The sequence below is a fragment of the Lates calcarifer genome, unplaced genomic scaffold (assembly GCF_001640805.2).
Source record: "Lates calcarifer isolate ASB-BC8 unplaced genomic scaffold, TLL_Latcal_v3 _unitig_4262_quiver_1461, whole genome shotgun sequence".
Lineage (NCBI taxonomy): Eukaryota > Metazoa > Chordata > Actinopteri > Centropomidae > Lates > Lates calcarifer.
In genome coordinates, this window is record NW_026116803.1 from 3,110 (window position 1) to 27,030 (window position 23,921).

Here is a 23,921-nt window from a genome sequence, read left to right on the forward strand (position 1 = left end):
TATGTGTGTATATATATATATATATATAGTCACTGCATGCCTTTCCAAATCACGTCCAAACAACTGGACAATGAATCAGTTTGCATTGAATCAGTCTGCATTGTCATCATATATATATATATATATATATATGATGACAATGCAAACTGATTCATTGTCCAGTTGTTTCGACGTGATTTGGAAAGGCATGCACCTGTCTGAGGTCTCACAGCTGACAATGCATATCAGAGCAAAACAGAACTGTCTGATGAGTTCAGAGACAGGATTGTGTCATGGCACAGATCTGGGGAAATCTAGATTGAAGGTTCCCAACAGCACAATGAGCTCCATAATTTTTACATGGAGGAACTTTGGAACAACTAAGTCTTCCTAGAGCTGGCTGTCTGGCCAAATTAAGCAATCGGGAGCAGGCCTTGGTAACAGGGTGACGAAGAACCCGATGGTCTCTCTTGCTGATTTTCAGATATCCTGTGTGGAGATGGGAGAAGTTTCCAGAAGGACAACCATTACTGCAACACGCAACAATGCAACACTCATTTCTGATCTCTGATCTGGGCGTAATGGCAGGTTGGCCAGATGGAAGCCTCTCCTTAGTAAAACACACATGAAAACTCACTTGGAGTTTGCAAAAAAGCACCTCAAGGACTCTTAGACTGTGAGAAACAAGATTCGCTGGTCTGATGAAACCAAGATTGAATTGTTTGGCCTCAATTCTAAGCATCATGTCTGGAGGAAACCAGGTGTGACGCTTAGAATTGGTTGTCCTTCTGGATGTTTCTCCCATGTTCACACAGGATCTCTGGAGGTCAGCCAGAGTGATTGGGATCTGAATACTTCACTTTGTCATTATGTTGTGTTTATTATAGATTTGAGATATTTTTTTATTAAGAGGCTACGACATTAAAAAATATGGAAAAGGTGGAGGGATTTGAATATTTTCTGAATGCACTGTATACTTGCAGTATGCTTAAAGTGTGTGTTGATGTAGAGTGTTAGTTGGATATCCCTCAGTTTGCTATCAGCCTCTGCTAATGCTTCATTCTCATGTTAACCTGCAGCCTGCATCTGCAGTGTGCTGATAAAGCTCCCTTTGCATGTTGAAAGGCCCCTTTGCTATTATTGTTCAGAGGTGGCAGGGACCTGAAAGTGACTTCTCAAACTGTCAGTTACACCATTCCCCCTTTCACCTTCCTGCTATACCCTCCTTTCCTGTACAGTCTAAAACCACATTTAATATGAATTATGCTCTTTTTTATCAGCAAGCATTTAAATGGTGAGAATGTGTACAGTGACCACAGAAAATGCTTTTATGTGCGTATGTGTGTCCATGTGGCATATTGTCATGCTCCATGAAAGGGACCAACCTGATTTTGGTGACAGTAATGTATTTTTTAAATCTTTGTCGTGAAAACAAGAACACTATAAAATCCTCATCATCCTAGTTTAGTTTTGGCTCATTTTTTGGCAATGATATATTTCAGGCAGGCTAGGGATTTGGTAACAGATTAACTATAATATAAAAAATCTCTCTGGAATCCCACATTTTTCCCCAACAGAGCCACACACAGACACAAACACACAAAAAAAAATGAATTCCACCAGCTTTATTGACTCAATGTAACTTACAACATCTAAGTAAAAGAAAAATAAGAAAAGAAAAATAGCAAAAAAAAAAAAGGAAAAAAAGTATTTTAGCTCCAATAACTCGATTAGATAAAGAATCACACCCCATCTACTCCCAACAGCATTTGTGAATTCAGTCAGGTGTGATTAATCCCCCTGTGGATCACACACTATATAATAATAATAATAAGACTTACTTATGGAGAACTCAAATACTACAAATACTGTGTGTTTGGCACTTTCAAAAGAGGTCAGAAATAAAGTTGTGGACAAGCACAAGTCAGAAAATGAGTACAAAAATATTTCACAAGCTTCATGTATGCCTAGGAGCACAACTAAGGCCATAATTAAGAAGGTGGAAGGTGTTTGGTACTACCATCACCCTTTCTGGATCAGACTGTTCCTGGATGGCAGAACAAGGAGGACACTGGACACTGGTTGGAGTGTTCATTGTGTGCGTGTGAGAATAACAAGTGCTTCACAAGTTTTACTTATATGGGATGGAAAACACTCCTCAAGAAAGTCCAAATTAAGTCTCATTAGAGCTTTGCCAGGAAGTATCTTTAAGACTCTGAGGACAAGTGGAAAAGATGCTATTGTCAGATGAGACCAAAATCAAAGGCACACCTGGAAGAGAAACAGTACTCTTCACCATCCGAACACCATACTTAGAGTAAAGCATTTCTCTTGGGAACTGGGGAACTTGTCAGGATAGAGGGGAAAATGGATGGGGCAAAATACCTGCTTTATGCCCAAAAGTTGAAGATGGGAAGAAGGTTTGCCTTTCAGCATGACAGTGACCCAAAGCACATAGCCAAATTGACCATACAGCGGCTGAAGGAGAAAAGGTGTGTGTCCTTGTGTGGCCTAGTCTGAGTCTAGACTTAAACCCTATTGTAGAATGACTTGAAGATGAAGAAGCAGTCCACCAGTTTTCACCATCCAATTTGACTGAGCCTTCTGTACAGCTCTGTAAGAAAGAGTGGGCAAATATTGCTCAGTTAAGCTGTGCAGTGTTGGTAGAAAAGTATCCAAACAGACTCAAGGCCATAATTAAAGCAAAAGGTGGTTCCACAAAGTATTAACTCAGGGATGTGATTATCAAATCAAGATATTGAAATTTTTATTTTATTATATAGTGCTTCAGCCCACTTCAAATGGGAAATGAAACCGCATGGCTCCTTTTGTTCTATAGACAAAGGAGGAAACTCAGTCTCCCAGGGTCTCTCACACACAGGTATAAAATCCTCACAACTCCAGCTATCTTAGGCTACTGTGTGGCTACTGTGTGGCCTGTCACCAGGCAGTCTTCTCTTTCTCCTTTGTGCTGCTCTTCAAGAGACCAGTTGCTCTCCTTCTCATCACCCTACCACAAGAGTAGGAGCAAAGTTTCTCACCAGCTCTCAGTACTGCAGCATGAGGCCTGCCTGAAGCAGAGGCCTGCACTGAAACTTGCTAGCAATGTGAGAGCCTACCAAGTAATTTAGCACCAGTTGGAACATTTATCTGTCTCACATGCAACTTTCTGACCTCTCCCTTAACCTGGCACCTTCATTTTATCTTATTTGGCCTTAACAAAGAAGCCTTTGTCAACCTCCCCTACATGCTATGCGACAGGTCCCAGTTATCATCTTTTGATTCTGCCATAGTTCTTTTGTTTTGAGCCATACTGCCTAAAACAAAGCAGCCATTCTGAAACAGCCACCTGAAACAGCCACCAACAGACACACATGCTGTATAGTTGCTGTATATAGTGTTTTAGATTAGATGTAGTGTGTTTGCACTTACAACTGGTATTTGTTAAATCAGTGCTTTTGAATATAATTCAGTGATTGTGACAGTGGTTAGGTTAGCAGAGAAGACCCTGCTGGCCTTGACAGCCCACCAACAACATATTACCCCCCTTCTGGCTTACGGTAGCTGTGTACACTTCCTGCTGACCCTGTTCTGATATTATCTCATGCAAATCATATAAACTTGACTTGGCTGATGTTGATTCCAGCTCTTGTACATATTCACAACCCCTAAACATTTCCAGTACATACTGACTTGCAGGACTTAATAGATTTTTTCTATATATTAGCTGCATAATGACTGCATTCACTGATATGACTGCTAAACTATATTGTGAGTGTAAACTAACTATAAACACATCCAATTACAATCCAATTCCAGGCCAATTACTTATCTTTCAAAAACATATTTTTTTCTTATAAAACATACATAATGCAAATTACTCTCCTGTCAAAAGAATCTGAATTTCCTTTTTAAATGAAAAAGGTTCCATGACAAACCCACGTTACATTTAGTATACCTCAGTCCCCATGCAGAATACTGTATATACAAGGTATAGAATGGTCAATAGCCTGGCTATTATAAACTACATGGCTCATGTTAACTTTGGCAGTTAGTCACATATAAGAGAGCTTTGCACTATTTTTTATTTTTACAATATTAAATACAATTTGGTTTTGTAATTGTGCCCTAAAATAATAAATATTTAAATATGAGTAAAACTGAAAAAGCTAAGGTGGGTCAAAGTAAGCGATGAACAGACTTAACAAATGATCAATGACAAAATATTACTGTAAAAAAATCAACACATATTTGTATGCTCCACTATACATAAGTAAGTGAAAATATTGTAAATAAATACATATTGTTGTAACTGGCAAAAATTGGAGAGACAGGGCATTTCACTTTAGGAGAAGACAGTGTGGCATTGGGCAGTAGGCGTGTAATAGTTGAACATGTAACAAGACCTTACAATACACCCAAGAGTTCAATTTATGGTTCAGCTCCAATCCTGAATGTAGTATATAGCTGTGGAGAACTGTGAAAAATAGAAGTGTGGTTTATAACACAGAAAGTTATGCAAAACTATAGCACTATATATAAACTATACCCCAAACTATGGAGTTATATGTCACATACAGGATCAATTTTAAGTTTAAACAAAATATTCTCACTCAGTTGTGGTTTATCTTGGAGAATCCAATGTGAATTTAGGCTATAATAAAGCTTTCAAAAGAATGCAGACTCATTTTTCCTTATAACATCACAAATAAATTGAACCACGATATTAACATTTAATCGTACTTTTCAGATTATCTTCATTCTCGGTTGCTGTTGCCATTTCTATACATACATCCAAGGCCCAAGCAAGTCCCACAGAAGAGCCAGAGCACAGTTTTCTTGTTCTCGTAGCTCAAAGCTATGATAGGAGAAACACTACTGCACACATTCTTTTTCAGCCTATGTGCCAAAGGCACCATTTTAGGTCGGGTATCGAGGTCTTGTAATTCATTTATGGATTCCTGCTGCTCACAGACATATGAGAGACTTGCTGCTGTGATTAAGTTACTTAATCTTTAGTGCCTGTTAGTGTGCACATTCCTGCAATGGGCCAAAACTGGAGCTGAGTATAAGAGCATGCAGAGACAGAAATTTCTATTGCCCAATGATGGAAGAGAAACTATTTGTGACAAATCATTAGGCGCATTTAACTCTGTGCAGTGCTGCGCAGTACTGACTTTGCATACTGGGTTTAAGCCCAGCAATGCATGCTGGTTAGAAATGTTTTCTCTCTGAAAGCATTGTCCTATCAGGTATTCCATGTGTGACTTTTCTCCCATACACATTAACACATTGCCCAAGATGTTTTCATTCACTTTTATGTAGTTCTTATATTTAGTTTCACGTGTGTCAAAAGACTAACGTAAACTTGTGTCTGGCCTCAAAATTTTTTACACAATAACATATCTTTGGGTAAGAAATAGTATGTATAGGTTTACAAAGCAGCCTGACATTATGAGAGGGAACACTCATTTTCAAATAACAGACCACAGAACAGCTGTGCAGGTGTTTCCACGTTGAGTTGGATATAGTTGATGAGTTGTGTGAACAACTGATAAAAGATGATCAATCATCATTATGTCAATAACAGGACCCCACAAAGATAGGGGGATGGGATAACAGTTTAATTGTGCTTGATCAAGGTTATTTGTAGTTTTTTCATCATCCCCTTAACGTGTACTTCCTTTATTTTGCTTCATTGTGTAATGTTGTCTTCATTCTTGAATCATGATTAACTTTAATCATGATCATATTCACCATGAGCTCATTGTGCTTAGGGTGGGACTTAGGGCTATAACAGAATTACAAGAAACATATGATATTTTTCATATTTTTCATGTTAAGTGCAACAAATACAGTTTGACTCACTGTTATAACATTACAACCAAAAGCCAACAATACAGAGAGCATCACAGAATTTAATATTACATGCTACAAAGCCAGTTGGTCACTAGAGACAAGCGAAATTCAACTTTGCTTTTCCTTCTGCTGTTGGTGAGTCTGAAGAGACAGTCATTCTTATTTAAGCTTTTAATTTGGAAGAGAAAGTGGTGAAGCTGCTCAGGGGACTCAGGATACTTATGTTCAGTCAGAGAAGCAGAGGGTTTCTTCTTGTAGAGAGGTTGGAGAATGAGATAGATGGATGGAAGGAATGATAGCAGAATGGATGTTACAAAAAGAGAAGGAACCGCTATAAAGAGAGTGAGAGGAGGGAAGGGGAAAAGACTATTTTCCAGCTAGTCCCTGAGCACCTTAAGGGATAAGTTGATTTACTGTCAAATCTGCTGGTGGAATATCGATAATCTCAGCCAGTCCCCTCAATCTACCCACTCAGCCATTGCTGCACTCTCAGACAGAACCCTGGGCGAGGAGTGGGAGCAGAGACATTAATATAAAAGACAGTGAAATGGAGGAGAGGGTGTGTTTGTTTTGTGTATGTATGCTCTCAAAATATAGCCAGACAGAGGGCGTTTCTCTGCCTAGAGAATAATAAAAAAAAAAAGGGGCCCTCAATTTTCCACTTGAGCAGATTTCAATTTACACACACAACCCCCTTTGTGACTCCATCCTCCCATTCTTATTGACAGCATTTAGGGCTACTGTGATAAAAGATTGGCCAGTTAGTGTTTCTATCATTGAAAGGACACTTGCTCATACAGGAAACTGTCTGTTAAAAACCAGCTTTGTGCCAAGGGATGAATGAAGCACAGAGAGATCTCTGCTATCTGTGTGGTTAATTTACTAAACTGTATGAGCATAAAGACGGAGGGTGATACTGTGCACCACAAAGTACTGACATCTGTATTTTACAGAATGTTTCATTGGATATAGCAGCAGTGACACATTTAGACATATGTATCCATAAACACAGAGCTTTTTGCTAAGTCTCACTGTTTACATGAAACAAGCATAAATATGTTTTAGTAAGCAGCCTAAATGTTTTCTGATCTTTCCTGCTAATTTCTTATGTCCCGATAAAATGTAGCACTGAAACAATGAATGAAATAATCAACTAGTCAATCAACAGAGGATAAACAGGTACAGTTTTTACAATCCATCATTTCAGCCAATCATGCAAAAATACCCAACATTTGCAGAAAAAATATTTCAGGATTTTCATATTTTTCTTGTTGAGAACTTTGTAATAACTTATAACCACTTCAAAAGTGCACTGTCTTGCATCCATTGTACTTCATGTTGGTGTAACACATCAACATGAACATGTTGAACATGTGTGAACATGCTCTTTCTTGTGTTGATTAACACATCTGGATGGAATCTCTACACTGTCAGCTAGGTTTTGGTGAAAACCATAGACTGTACATAAAGAGGGCCACAATAACAGCACCCCAGAAATGAAACTAAAATATCTTTATCACCCCCTGGTGGCTGGTTGTGGTATAAAGTGTATTCAGAAACACACTTTTTAAAATCCCATTTCAACATTATAGTTAAAAAAATGTGTGCATTACATACATTAAATCATATATTGTTGTATTGTATGTAGACAGGGTTGTAGGACATGTAATCTAAAATATCTTTGAGTACAGCTGGTGAGTGTATATATGTAATATCTTTGAGAACACAAATAGGTATACTGTAGTCTTGCTCATGTTATGTTTTTCAGGTAAAGGCAAGTGTAAGGACAAGACGGTTAGTTTGCATAGATGCTCTGTTCCAAACCTTGGTGGAGAACACTCTCTTTACACTCTCTTTACTTATAAGAGGTAATGGGAAGGATAATGGTGAAGATGACAAACATCCAATACAGGGATGGGAGTTCCAACACATTTGCTACTTTCAGTTCAGTTGCTCAACTACCATTGCTAATTCAGCACTCTCAAAAAAAGATGTGACAATGATCACATGGGGTCAGTGACTTGTCTTAGACTGTGAGAGAAAAGCTGCTGCTGCTCTCATTATCCTTTGATCCTCCTGGAAATGACTGTCTACCGTTTCCCGCTGTCTATCAATGATATCATTCCAGATGTGTCTTAGGTTGCTCTTCCCAGAATGGTTGTGACCACTGATTCCACAAATCTTGCAGAGAGCCTTCTTTTTCTGGACCCTGGACATTTCTTTTGCATCAGCTCTTCTGTTTCATCACATCAAATCACACTCTGCATTGTCTCTGAACTGAGCAAAGCTCTCTTTTCTGGCCCACAATAAGGTCAGTGCGCTCAGTCCGATATCAGTGGGCTCCATAAACCCCAAGTGGCAAAATCATTCATCTGAACTAATTTCTGAAATTTGTTGAGCAAAAATATTAACTTCTTTGTTTGTAGGGAGTGTAACTCAAGTTTTGTGCGACAACTCGTCAGCACACTGAGCAAGTTCTTCTCATATGACACTGAATAACATGACAATAGAATTGAATTGAATTTATTATTTTGCTCATTGCTCCACATTTGGAGCTCTAGCTCTTGTCTGTGGATCATTCCAAGTTGGACAGCCTGGATGGATCTCTTTTTGATATTCCATAAACCTTGGATTTCTGCTGCTGCCTGCCATAAGTCTTTTATATCATTCAGTGCTTCAAAGAATGTGTTCACATGCCAATATGCCTTTGATGTTGCACAGAGGACCAAACTATGAGAATTACAGTGAACATTCATGGCATATATGTTTTAGAATTACATGCACATCTTCCTTGTTTCCTGACATAAGGGAACTGACCCATGTGTTAATATTTGCATTTAAGGTGACAACTCTCATTAAAGCTTGATGCCACGTCCATCATCATGCACTGAATTTATGTCTGAATAGAATCAAAATTCATATCAACAATTGTGTATTGCATTCATCTTAAGAACACTGATAACATTCATGTTATTTGAGACTTTCCCTTGTTTAAAAAAAAAAAAAGAGAATGCAGCCCGTTAATGTTAATTAAATGAATAAATTGTAATGTTATATTCACTCAATCACAGGTGGTGTATAAGAACAATGACATCCGACTTGAGTTGTCCCGTCTGGCTCGAATTGTGGACCCTAAGATGAAAATCCAAGGTGAGGTGTCCTACAAGTGTGAGAATGTGGCCACCTTGGACCCCATTTCTTTCGAGACTCCCGAGGCTTACATCAGCCTTCCCAAATGGAACACCAAGCGGATGGGATCCATTTCTTTCGATTTCCGAACAACTGAGCCCAATGGCCTCATCCTCTTCACCCATGGCAAACCCCAGGAGCGCAAAGATGCTGCCCGCAGTCAGAAGAACACCAAGGTCAGTCCATAATCTTCAAAATTATTCAATTGGTGACAAATTTTATCACTGCTGTAAGAAATTACATCCTAACTATATTCACAAATATTAAGTCAAAGGCAACCAGACCTGCTGTTTAGAAGGACTGATGAATCCTCTTGGATGACTGGCAAAATGTGTATAAGACAAAACAACAGTTGCTTTTAGTCATAGATGTCCTATGACTTGGATGACTGGGGGCATCATACATCATTTAGAACCAAACCAAAGAGATGTCCCCATTTCAGATTGTTTTCATTAGAATATTCTTTATGTGAAATATGTGATTGATATATATATATATATATATATATATATACACACCCCCTGTGGTCCCTAGATGTTCCCATCCCATTCCCAAGTGTTACATCTGAAATTTGCCCTTACAACTACAGACATTGTGGTATCACAATGATTTTATGTTGAGACTTGCTGTTTCACACCCAGCCATGTGTGGTCAGAAGTGTGCTCTGTTGCACCTGTGACCACACAAAACTGTGATGTCAAACTACTGTTAAACTACGTGAGGTTTGCAGCGACAAGATTTTCAGGTTCTATTACTGGTACAGATTCAATACTTGTAAATCAAATGATCAGACAAGCATTCCTTTTTTGAGAAAAAGGAATGCTTGTCTGATCATTTGATTTGCAAGTAATCCCTATTTATGTGTTCTTTGGCCTTGTCCAGGTGGATTTCTTTGCTGTAGAGCTGCTGGATGGGAGCCTTTACCTGTTGTTGGACATGGGCTCAGGGACTATCAAGGTGAAGGCCACCCAGACAAAGGTCAATGATGGTGCCTGGTACCATGTGGACATCCAGAGAGATGGACGCTCAGGTTAGTTGTGTTGGTGAAGTTGGTGAAACGGTGACATGTACTAGCTCAAACAGAATTTGAATAAAATTCACAAGAACTGTCTTAAAATTACTAAAAAAAAAAAAAAAAAAAAACTTTACTCACTGATGAGTTACTCTGTTATTACTGGAGTTTTGTTGACTTTCCTTAAATACCAAAAATGAAAGCAAGCAGAATTTGACATAGTTTTAATTAATACAGAACAAGAGCTGATTAAAGAATTACAATTAAAAAGTACACCAAATGGTTTTTTATGTTTTGATCAGGATAAATATTTTTTTCCCATCATTGTGTGTAGAATGATTTCTTCCTGACATTACCATTCCATCTTGAACCACCGTTGATATCAGCACAGCCCTGTATCTGATCTTCTCTCATCCCACCCCCCATCACAGGCACCATCTCTGTAAACAGCAGAAGGACCCCATTCACAGCCAGTGGTGAGAGTGAGATTCTGGACCTGGAGGGTGACATGTACTTGGGGGGGCTTCCTGCTGACCGCACCAACCTCATCCTGCCCACTGAGCTCTGGACGGCGATGCTCAACTACGGCTATGTGGGCTGTATCCGTGACCTTTTCATTGACGGTCGAAGCAAGGACATCCGTCAGATTGCTGAGGCACAAAATGGTGCTGGCATCAAACCCTCATGCAATAAGCAACCGGGCAAGCAGTGTGAGAGCTACCCATGCAAGAACCGAGGTGTCTGCAAAGAAGGCTGGAATCGATTCATCTGTGACTGTACCGGGACTGGCTACTGGTCACGCACCTGTGAGAGAGGTAAATGTTTGCATGCCTATTTCTCTTGCATAAACCTTAGAATATACTGCTACTATATTCAAGCAAGAGGCAACAATGTCTACTGATAACACAATTTGCGCTACACTCACCACTGGGTTCAGTGCACTGTTTGAAGGAGTCATGGAAGACAGGGTTCAGAGTTCAGCATGGTTGAACCAGGTAAACACATTAAGACATATAAAAAAGCATGTGTACCACTCATAATGGGCAGTGTTAAACAAGAAATTGTTATTTTGATTTGTCGAATGGAAAGGGATGAGTGAGTCAGGCATGGTAGAGAGGAATCAGCTCTGGATGAACTGCAGGAAAGGAGACCGGGTGTTAGGGAATGGGATCAGATTGTCCTTTAGGGTTGATGTGAGCTTTCTAGGTTTGCGTGGTCTGTTAACAGATTAAGCCAGTGATTTATTGATAATTTTGCTCTGTCTTTCCAGCTGAGCAATTTGTTTTTCTTGGACACAGTTAATGCTATTGAGATGAAAGCTTGGAGATGTTATGGGATTGAGCATCAAATGAGGGAGATGGAGAGAGAGAGAGAGGGATGCTGATGTTGCGGATCTCGGACAGCTTTCCCATGGCATCTGACCAGAACCGTTCAGCTGGTGTGCAGAGGTAGTCATTGCAGGTGTTGCTGTCTGTGAAGCCCATATGCTAACATTTTGTGAGTGGTGATGTGCAATCTTTGTAGGAACTTGGAATGTACCTGAATCCAAATCATATAACTGGGAAAGTACCAGTAATATGTAGGGAACAAATATTCATTCTACCCAGGTTTTCTCTTAAATATTCAAGAAAATGAAATCAGCTCCATGGGTGATGCTGCTTTGTGTACACTCCCACATATTTACCTTCAAGCTCATTGAGACTCAAGCTTATACATTGAATAGCTATCATAACACTTGAAACGCTCAAAAAGACAACAACTGTTAACATACCTATACTGGGAGCTTGCATTCTTCATAGTGGTAACTGTAAACTGCCTGTGATGGGCTCAAAGATGGCAGCGTTTAGGATAAAGGCTGTTGAACACAGTTGCGTCTTCAGTTAGAAAAGCATTACAGTTGTGTTGTTTTATCATCATACCACATTGCTCTTTCACTCTTTCTGTGGTGTGGCTTTCTCACAGTAAATTTTTCCTGAAGATGTTCAAGCTCAGCAGCAAGCTCTCAGAGTTCAGAAAGCATTTTCCTCTGACCTATAGAGGAAAAGATAAAGATATTCCTGTTATTGTTTTGTTGTGTTATCATTTTAGTTTTTTCTCCTCTACTTAAAGAGAAAACAGAGAGGCTCCGGGATAAGAGTGAGTTTGTTTTCTGCAGCCAAAACTAGTTCTGTTCTTGCTTCAGGTGTTCAAATTCATTATGTTGTACCGCCAGCAAGGCAGCCCACAGGACACTCACTCACACACACATACACACACACCTCACACTGTACAGGGGTTGTTGAAACAGTCCAGTAGCAGGTTTCATACTGTTTTTAATGGCTAACAGTGTTTTTTTTTTTTGGGGGGGGGGGGTCAGTTTTTTATATGGCAGTATTGCAGGCTCACTGAAAGACCTCAGGGCTGAGCCCCTGACTGCCACTTGCTTAATCACACTTTTACTGTGTTCTAGGCACGATGTACAGGAAGCGGCAAGCATAATTGAATATTGCATACAATGAAAATCGGAACATTGTATCTGACTCTGTTGGTGCAAATGAGAACATTTCATTCATTGTATTGTCATTCATTGTGTACCTCTGACAGCACCAGTATTAGGATTGTATTGTATTAGGATTGCAGCTTATGGATTTGGGACACCACCATGGTTTCTGACACTAGTGCTGATGGGATAGTACAGGCTCACCTGTCTCTTCACACAGCTGTCTGCCAAAGAACATTTCACTGCCCCTCTGACCAGTTTTCTGTCATGATATCCAGGCAGTTTAATAAGACTGATCAGAGATGAAAACTAATTAACCCATCCCCAACCCTCACAAATTGCTCCTACTGCTTTTTAGCATATAGAATAACAGCTCTGATCATATCTGTCTGTCTTTTTTCTCTTTCTTCATCTAGTGGGCTGCTGGATAATAATTTCCTCTGAATCTAATTTTTACTCTTGAAAAGAGAAGTTTTAGGGCATCAATGGATCAGTCTGATATGTGGCGTTCATTTCACCTTGATTTATTTCCAAGGGATATTTTATTGAAATATTGCAATATAATTATCAGGAGCCAAAGATAGTCAAGATTTCATAATGTCTTCTTTATTAACACTATTATTTATATTTAGATGTATGTGTGAGTATTACCTTAGGTCAGTTTTTGAAAAGTATGAAAATGAAGACATATTATCCACTAGACTCAGTGCTTTTCAGCTGATGCTGTGACTGGACACTTTATGATGTGGTGAATCTGCTGATTATTACTTGGCAGTACCATGGATCTATAAAACAAGAACATACACAGGATGTGATGTACAGCCTTGAGTGCGAGGAAAGTAGTAACCAAGCCCAAATCAAACCAGCACTGAATTTCTGTTACCCTGTCTCCGGAAAACGAGCATCAAACTCCCAAGAAATTGGTACAGACCATTAATGCAGAGACACACCTAACACACAGAGACAAATCACACAGCAAGACAACTAACACACATACACAACTAACAGAGACAACTAACACCTCCAGAGGAATAGTCTGAGTATTTAAGCATGATGGAACAAGTGGACAGGTAAAGGTAATATAAATAAATATGCTTGGGCCAGCCATTCAGTGTCAAGAAAGGGAGAGCTTGACGTAGCCTAAACAAATGTTCACTTTCATCTTACAAATTAATAGGCTAAATTACATGAACGTCACACATTGCACAGAGAGTGGGAGTTTAAAAGGGGTCCTGAAGCTGCTAGCATGACTAACTGAAAATTTGCACAAAGTTGGGCTGATAATACGGACTCTGGCCTTTCTTGAAATATGGCTAACATCTCTCTATGCTCCTGACTTTCTCACACAGAGGCTTCCATCCTTTCCTATGATGGCAGCATGTATATGAAGGTGGTGATGCCAACCATCATGCACACTGAGGCAGAGGATGTCTCCCTGCGTTTTCGTTCCCAGAGGGCTTATGGCCTCCTCATGGCCACCACCTCCCGAGACTCAGCCGACACACTCAGGCTGGAGTTGGATGGGGGTCGTGTGAAACTCACGGTCAACCTAGGTATCGTATGCCCCCCACCCACCCACCCATCTGCCTCCACTCCTACATCCTTCACCATGAGACGGTTTGCTGTTGAGCAGTGACCTCCCCCTCTTCTCACTCTCTATCTATCTTATATCAAGTCTGTTCATTAGTTACTCATCACTGTGATCCTTTAAAGGTCGCCAATAGCTTTAGAACATAAATAAGATTTATCTTTTGCATGGGTGTTAATGTGTTTTGTGCACACAGATAACCATGGACTGCTTACTGAATACAGCTATTTACTGGATAACAGCTTAGGTTGTACCATCATAACTTATTTTACCTCAGTGGTAAATTTGTTTGGCCCGTCTTTGAAACAGACAAACCATAGTCATATCCATGTTCTTGTTTACAGAACTTTTGAGACAGTCACAGCACAATAAGCTAAGTATGCATTATGATGTAGAGATAATGGGCTTTAAAGGCTAATCTCTAATAAAGTCTTTTTAAAGAATAAAGTGTGCTGAGACTTTCTAAGAGCTGACTTCCACCAAGTATGCCCCCTCCTCCCCCGACCTTCAGTCCATCATTCAACAGGAGATTAGAAGAAACTTTTCTTGTCTTTCTCACTAACCTCATTTTTCTGTCTGACATGAAGTAATTTCTCTGTCATCTTCCTGTTCTTCTGGGTGGTTGGTTTCTTTGCTAATGATGGTGTCTTTTATGAAAGTCTATGCTTTTTCAGTGTTTTTGGGTTCTTTTTATGTTTAACTGTCAACCCCATTTTCCATCATGCTTTGTTGAAAGATGGTATTCACCCCTTCAAAGGCCTTAAGCCTGCGGCCCGTCAGGTGAACAGCCCGAGAACAGAGCCCAGCAAAACCTACAGCTGGCTGTGACCCCAAATACTTCCAAACACTTCTAGTCATTATATGTAAAGAATACTAAAAATGAAAATGTATCCAATTTATATCTTGCACATATAGTTTGGCCGGCAAAAATCATAAAATGTAAGAATAATACCAATAGTTAGCAGACATTAGCTTGCTTGCCAAGCCATATTTAGATCAATTCTAAACTGATAATATTAATTAAAAAGTCATACCCTAGATTTCAGTCAAAATATTAGCAGCTCTAATTGGTCAGTACCCATATGATTTCTTAGCCTACGTTAATCTGTGTGATTTTCTACAGATTGTTTGTAAAAGTGTAAATATAGATCTATCTTCAGTTTTAGCTTAGTGATACGTGTAGGTATAGCATAATGCTCCAGATGCAGTGGTTGGGGTTCCTGTGCCTCTGCATGGTGCTGGTGCTGATTGGATCGTGGCTGTTTGCTCCCACTTTTCTGTTGCGGTTGACGACACATGAAACCACTAGCCACATGGTGACCAACCCTCACTGTCCTTACAGCTACATACAGCAGTTATTCTTCAATGGAACAGTTTAGATGCTTCATATTTAAATTTTTGTCTTACAAATTCAGCTTGTTGCTATTTGAATAGCAAATCAAATCATATCAGTCTGTACCCCTCAACTTTTCAAAGATCCATGGCTCTGAAATGAATGGCTGCTACCACCTTGTTGGTGCAGAGGCTTTGGAGCCAGAGACTTTGACTTTTCTAATGTGAATGTTTAAAGCTTAAATCCAACAGTCAGTGTAGGGTTGGAAAACTCATGTAGCTGGTAATACAAGTGGCCATTTTACTGTAAATACTGCACCTAAAAAATTAATGTATTTGAACTCTTCTACTACAGGTAACAAAGGGCACAAGCTCTAGAAAAGCAGCTAGTGCATTCCTGTGACTGACAAATCCAGGCATTATTTTATTTACTATTAAATGATGGTTTTTGGAAATCTGTACAACCTATAATTCATTTCATGTTAATTTGGCATAAATTAAATATAAATACCAAAGGAATAAAATGGCTACCTCCCTGCATGTGTACGTCCCCGGAAGGGTGGACTTTTTGTTTTTGGATGTCTGCAGCAGTAACCTTGAAGGATGCAATTTCATCTGTCATTTATTCTTCCCCATCTAGACTGTATCAGGATAAACTGTAACTCCAGTAAGTTAACACTCAAGTTTCATTTTGCTTTCTATGTTGATGGTCTGTTGATGTTGTTATTTTGAAAGGAAAACTGTTTTTCTCTTTTTTTTTTTGTTTTTGTTTTTTTTTTTCTTAAAATCTGAGTCTGCACCCACCTCCACTTTCTCTAAAGCCTATCATGTGGAGGATAAGTATGCTGAGTTGGTTTGAGTATCACTAATTCAACAGGAACCAGCAGAAATAGCCTCAGTCAAGTGGAATGAGCTGTGACTTGCTATACTTATTGGACATATCTTAACATTTTTTTTAATCAATCACTTTACTCTATTTTCTATTATTTTCTACTCTATCTTCAGTAGTAACAAAATACATTTAGAAGAACTCATAGAGTCTATATTTCATTTTGACACAATTTTAGGCAAAAGTAGGAAATACATTTTATTCATAAATGATGTCATTAAGTGACTGCAATCTGAGAAGCAGGTATGTACAAAAAGAGTTTACTTGTAACTGAGTGCTGCTAGGTTCATTGTCTAACATTTGAGGCCACAAGTGAGAGAGTAATAGTAGGTGTATCAGCTCTGTCCAGAACTCCCTTACCCTTTTTCTGACATGGATGTGTAATATAATTAATTCCATCCATTAATGTTAAATATAAATAATGAGTAATTGTTAGAATAATAACTAAATTCCATTGCAGCACGCCAACATTAAGTAGTGCATGAGACAATACAAAACTTACTATTTCTGTGTAAGGGTATGGAACTGTATTTGTTGAGACAACTGTTAATACTAGCATGGCTAGAGAATGTTAAAATCCTTCACTAAAAAAGCATGGAGTCCAGTTCACAGAATGTAATTAAAGATATTTACAGCTGTAAAACTGTTGGCTGAAACACACTTATATCCAAAACAGAAGCAACAGCAATACCATGAAAGTAATGCTGACGGCATAATGAGAGTCACATTCTGAATGAAATTAAAGAAGCACCAATTTTCACACAATCTGGTCTGGACAGTTGAATATAACTAGTATTAGAATATATTTATATTGAATATAAGTATAGCTGAGCTGTCAAGACCCAGATTTAAACAGAACTAATTTCACTAGGTTATTTACCCCTGACCCCCAGTGTGTAAAGTGTTCAAAGCTTTACAACATAATACTGATTTCTAGTGGGGATCCAAACATTTTCAGACACCAAATACCTATGGATGAATTTTGATTGATAACTGATAATTTATTTGACTCATACAGCCATAAAAATGTGATAGTTTGACCTTGAGTATCAATACATTTGTCATAAAGCTTTGATACAATTTTGAAAACAAGCTGATATAGATCACATATATGGGAATTACAAAGACCTAATAGTTTCAGAGATTTAACACTTTGATCTAGTGGACTTCAATCATTACATTTTCTATATCAGAAAGTTACAATTTTAAAATATCTCAAACTACAGTTCTTTTATTGTTAATCTTTAACAAAAATCATATTCATGACAAATAATTAATCACTGATTGGTTGCATACAGTCCTATACCCAAGACTAAGTTAATTAAGCCACAAGAGACTGAGCATCAAAACTGAGCTCCAAAAGTACACTGAATATGTAGGACTGTATATTGTTATGAAATTTCATGTAAGGTTACATACTACATATTATAAGTTTAGGAATGATGATTCAAATGAGTCTGCTGCTGTTGTTTTTAGTGTCACAGCTGCATAGCAGTTATCAGCCACACATCACTATGATTGCTTTTACTCATAATGAGGCCATGGAGATCTTTGCCTTTACATTTGTTAGTTTTTTTTTTCTCATGTAAGATGCAATAGATGTTCCAGTGAAACAAATAGCTAACCTCCTCTGGGGCAGGTTAACATCAGAGGATGGGACTAGAACCTGTCAACAGCCCAACTACTCACCAATCAGATCACTGGAAAACCACAGTAATCATTCCTACAGGATCCTGACATGGACAAAACAGTTTGCAATAAAGTGAGAAATAATAAAGATCAATAGATATTGTTATAGATCAGTGGAATCGTTTTTCTGTTCCAGTCTCTCCACATTTTTCTCCACAATTGAGCTTTTACCAAACACAGGGAGAGTTTATCATACTAAATGATCACATAATTACTATTATAGCTTCATTTTAATTGAACAAATATGTTCACCGTTTCCAGCAATTATAAATGAACATTTCAGTCAGATTGACCTCATCAGACATTAATTCTCTCCTCTCTGCTTTGGCAGCAGAAACAGTCTGACATTACTGTAACTTTTTATCTGCAGAATAAAGAGCAGAAATGCTCACTCAGTAAGAAACAGCATTTCTTGTATTTATTTATAATATATCCTCAGCCTGACTTTAATAATTGGAAATTATTCCTATTGTTTCTTTTCTATCCTAGTCATGTGATCATGTTGTTTATAGGCATTTCTTCTCATATCATATTAAGTACTCTATTCATGGTCCTGACAACATTGCAATGGTTGAACAACAATGGTTGATAACCACCGTCATATGACTGCTTAGTGAGACTGTGGCTGTTAGGTTTGGTAAAGCCTGATAATGAAAAGATATCCTGGGTATGTTGAACTTCATAGTACAGGCCTCAGAAACTCTGAAAATCTGGTCTCATACCAACAGTCAACAGTTTTTTTTTACTATGACCATGATTGTTTCCCAATCTTATTCAAGTAATTTTTGTGCCGAAAACCAACCAAAATTTGCCTGATAACAATAGTCGTCTGTGTTTTTTGTTTTTTTTTTAAATAGTCATTTGAAATGGTTTTTGAAGGCACTGACAAACAATGTCCTCCTGCCAACTGAGGCATCAGATTGGAAAAGACACACACACAGACACACACACTAAAAAACAAAATATTTAGTCATTTACTTTTGAGGGTTTGCTAATATCACACTTCAGGGTTCGTAAAGCATTTTTTTTGTGTGTGTTATTATTTATGTGTGTGATTTTGCATACATTGTATGCACTAGTGCATACACGTATTTCCTGTCAGCAAACCTCTCCTAAAATGAAGAAACACAGATGTTGTTTTTCATCAGATCGTGGTTCAGAAAGACTTGGAACAGGTTACAGAAAGGCTACTGATGTTTTAAATTAGACAGGTGCTCTGCTTACTGGTGATGTTTTTGTCTCACTTTTATGGTCAAAAAAAGACAATAAAAGAGGAAGGAAATAAATAATAAGAAAAGATTTCTAAAAGCCTATTATGAGTAAAAGCAATTTTTACTACTATAGTTGTCCTCTTTCTATTCAAACTATTCAAGAGCCATGACGCTGTTTTGCAGCATAGTGGTCAAATGTATTCTAGAATTACTTATGTCAAAGATATCAAGTATTTTGTACATTTTCACTGTGCATTTCACTGTCTAAACCAAACCTTTGTTTCCCAAAGGTGTAAGAACCAGTTTGTAAACTAGTAAAAAAGCTACGTTGCACATAGAAATTCTGCCAATGGTTCCAGCCTGACTGATAACAAAGGTTTGGTTTTAGGCTCAGGATGTCTTTAACTTTGTGATTGACCATTGTTCTCAGGCAAGGGACCGGAGACCCTGTATGCTGGGCAAAAGCTCAATGATAATGAGTGGCATACGGTGCGTGTGGTGCGTCGCGGAAAAACCTACAAGCTAACAGTTGACGATGATGTAGCAGAAGGTACTTACCTACATCAAATCAGCACATGCTTGAGGAACTGTTCTTAGTGTTGCCTTGTCAGTGGTATCACAGCATTCTGTGGTGTGTTGCCATAGAGATTTATAGTATTCCTATGTAACTGTGCTACAGAGAACACTTGTAGATATATGCAACCATTAGTGACAGTTTGCACCCATCTAATATTATTAATGTAATTTTCTCCTTAAATCAGCCCTTTTGTGTTAGTGTCAGACAGTGTTCTCTTTTCTTTTCGTTTTTTGTCTTTCTTTTCAACCCATCCCCTCCACCCTCCCCGTCTTCAGGCCAAATGGTGGGTGACCACACTCGTCTGGAGTTCCACAACATTGAAACAGGCATCATGACAGAGCGCAGATATGTTTCCAGTATCCCATCCAGCTTCATTGGTCATCTGCAGAGCCTTAGGTACGCAGAAAACTTACTTTAACCGTACCCTTCAAATTTATGTATAGTTTTAGTTTTATTTTGGTTTTACTGCACATTTACCATTTGGTTCAGCCTCAGCACTCTCTCTATTTACTGAAGACAAATTCAGTGAGTAGCTGGTGAAGCGGGTGAAAGCAGCTAAATAGCCAGATATTTTTCTGAGTTAGTGGTGACCAAACCAGAGCGTAAAGTTAATACTGGACTTATATTTGTCTGGCACAGAACAAAATGAATGCTAATATTTCACTGTGCCTACTGTGAAAAAGACAGACAGACAGTGTGTTGGCTCGCTTGTTGTGGAGTTCCTGTGCCCCTAAAAGGCTAAATTCACTGACTGTCTTCAGTAACTGTGACCAACATGTTTTTTTTTTTAGACTTTGAAGAAGAAGTAGAACTTTATTTTTAAGACAGTAATTTCATGCACCTGTTCCTTTTCTTTCCTCAGATTTAATGGTATGCTCTACATCGACCTGTGCAAGAATGGTGACATCGATTATTGTGAGCTTAATGCCCGCTTTGGGGTTCGCTCCATTATTGCTGACCCTGTCACCTTCAAATCCAAGAGCAGCTACCTGAGCTTGGCCACCCTGCAGGCCTACACATCCATGCACCTCTTCTTCCAATTCAAGACCACCTCCCCAGATGGCTTCATACTTTTCAACTCTGGAGATGGCAATGATTTTATTGCTGTAGAACTGGTTAAAGGGTAAGATTATAGAGAAAGGACACCTGTTAACCTTTTTGGCTTGTTTGAAACCCTGAAAGTTTAGTTGTGAGATTATTTGTGCACCAACTCATAATGCCTACATATAATGCCATTTTTTTTAAAACAATGACAGTGTATCAAATGACAACATGAAAACAATATGACAATGTGAAAGGGGTTGCAAAATATCACTGCATTTGTAGCTCCACTTTTTGTCCAACCTGCAATTTTGCTCTTTTGGTTCAATTTTCCTCTTTTGGTTCAATTTTGCTCTTTCGTTTTAAGTCATTGCAAGCACCAGAACAGAAAGACCAAAAACAGAGGTAAAAGAGAGTGAATATTGGACTTCATCAGGTGGACAGACACACAGTCCCAAATAAGGCTGACAGAAAAGATAACCACTCTGGTGAGGAGAAAAGCATCTCAGAATGCACAACACAACCTTAAGGCAGAGTGACTATAACAGCAGAAGACCACAGCAGGTTAAATTCCTGTCATCCAAGAACAAATATCTGAGGCTTAAGACTGCAGTGGGTATAGGCTCACAAAAACTAGACGGTTAAAACTAGAAATACAGAGCCTGGTCTGATGAATCTCAATTTCTGCTGAGGCATGCAAATGGCAGGGACAGAATTTGGTGTCAGCATTAGTCCATGGATTCAACCTGCATTGTTCAGCTGGTGGTGGTGATGGTGGTGGTGTTATGGTGTGGGGAATGTTTTTGTGGAATACACTTTGGGCCCTTAATACAAATCAATCATCGTTTGAATGCCACAGCTTATCTGTGTATTGTTGCTCACCATTAAACCAATATTCTAATGACTATTATCAGCACCATGTTACAAAGCAAACATGATTGATTTCATGAGTGATTTCAGTGGCCTCCCCAGTCACCAGATCTGAATCCAATAGAACACCTTTGGGAATAAGAGATTTGCAGCATGAATGTACAGCTGACAAATCAGCATAAATTATTTGATGCAGTCATATCAACATTTCTAACATCTTGTGGAATCTCATGAAGAATTGAGGTTGTTTTGAGAGCAGAGGTAGGCCCTACCCCATAATTAGTATGGTGTTCTGATGAGTGTATGTGGATATGGTACAGGAGTGATTATTATTTGAATATATTTTCAGCAAGGCAAACAGACTTATCAATATATTTGCTCTGCTGCCTTCAAATTGCTGCAGGAAAGGAGAAGATCAATAAAGTTTTCAAATAAGTATTAAATATTATGCCAATCAAAATGTGTTTTTAGTTTTTTTTTTTTTTTTCATAAATCCACAGTTCCTTCACATATCCTCCAAATATTTAGTTGTGGTTTTCTACAGATAAATTATGGTTGCAACTGGTAAGACAATGACTCAAATCCAGTTTGTACCAAAATGCCAATAATTCACTTTGCAACACCTCAGTGATTGAAATCAACTCATGTTGGTGCTCTCCTCCCACCTTTGTACCATATGGGACAGATATGAAAATAGGGAAATTATGAAGACAGGAAGATGCTACGTGTCATAACAGTGCTTGTACTAGTCTTTGCACTGTCATGAAAATAAAGCCCCAATTATCAATATGTAGGGAATATACTAAACATGAATTTTAGTCCACCAGTCATTAAAGCTGTGTTCAATAGTCGAAACAGGTGAGAGTTCTTAAGAGATCTTTTGAATATTGCTGGATGGCAGAAAATTGACAAATTGGTACAAAACTATCGGAGATGGACTGGAGTTGTACAAATAATTTTGTCTGCAGTAACTTGATGATACAATGCATAATTCACAGCAAATGTGTTAAAGTCATTAAAATTCACTCACTTTCTGGATCAGAACGGCCATTTGTGAACATCTCAAGGAATAGCCCTAAAGGTAGAAAGCTGACAATTTCTTAAGCATTCTGTAACTCTCAATAACTTTTCTCTTGCAGATATATCCACTATGTTTTTGACCTTGGAAATGGGCCTAACCTCATCAAGGGCAAGAGTGAAAGGGCACTGAATGACAACCAGTGGCACAATGTAGCCATCACCCGAGACAACAGTAACACCCACACACTGAAAGTAGATGCTACAGCAACTAGTCAGAGTATCAATGGAGCCAAGAACCTGGACCTGAAAGGTATCCATTCCACCTGTTATATGTGTTCAGTTTTCATTCAGCCACATTGGTTTTAAGTGGTTAAACTACTAAAAAACTCAAGTCATGGATTATTTATCTCCAATTCTATTTACATTTTACAAAGTTCAGTCTTTCTACAATATTATTTATGTAATTATTATGTTAATATATTTAAGTGATTCCATCTTCTGTCATAACATCTGAGCCTCACTCTTTTCCTGGTTTTGATATGAGAACAATCTATTGGATTGACTGAAAATTTACTTTACTTTGTTATGTTAATGTTATGTAACTTTATTATATATGTATACATATATATATATATATATATATATATATTATATATATATATATATATATATTAGCCGACACTTTTTTCTTTTCCCAATATCAGATATGCTGCTGCATCTTTTTAACCAGCCCTGTATCCCTGGAAATTACCTTACCATACAACTAAACTAAAATTTATATTTATGTAAACAGAAATTTATGTTTTCTATTTCTACATCGTACTTTATGTATTTGGCAGATCACATATCAGTAAGATGTTCACAGACAGTGTGTTTGGTTTCTGCCCAAAATATCCAGTCTTGCTGTACATCTACTTGTAGTGCTTACAGCATGTTGTTTTATTTTTTATGGTTATGTTTAGGCACTCAAAGCACTTGGTTAAGGCAAGGGAAAGATTGTGGTCTGGTTTAATAAGGAAAAAGTTAATAATGACTTCAGACATGTTTATTTACATTCACCAAAACCTTTTTTTCCTAACCTTAACCCAGATGCTTTTCTTGCCTAAACTTAACTTCAGATGAGACTGTGAATATGAACCCCAGTCTCTTGTGTGACACTCTGCCTCCACTGCCATTAATAAATGTA

General features: G+C 38.3%; 1 protein-coding gene across 1 annotated transcript; it reads left to right on the forward strand.

Moving 5' to 3' along the window:
* Positions 1-2,346: 2,346 nt before the first annotated feature.
* Positions 2,347-23,045, forward strand: LOC108897874 (neurexin-3a; the record flags this gene model as incomplete). Its single annotated transcript, XM_018697673.2, has 11 exons — positions 2,347-2,471; positions 2,963-3,101; positions 8,910-9,203; positions 9,910-10,057; positions 10,471-10,854; positions 13,868-14,071; positions 16,079-16,105; positions 19,658-19,777; positions 20,080-20,200; positions 20,667-20,927; positions 22,855-23,045. Coding segments are annotated over exons 1-11 (2,014 nt in total), but the record flags the coding sequence as incomplete, so codon positions are not given.
* Between the last annotated feature and the right edge of the window lie 876 nt (positions 23,046-23,921).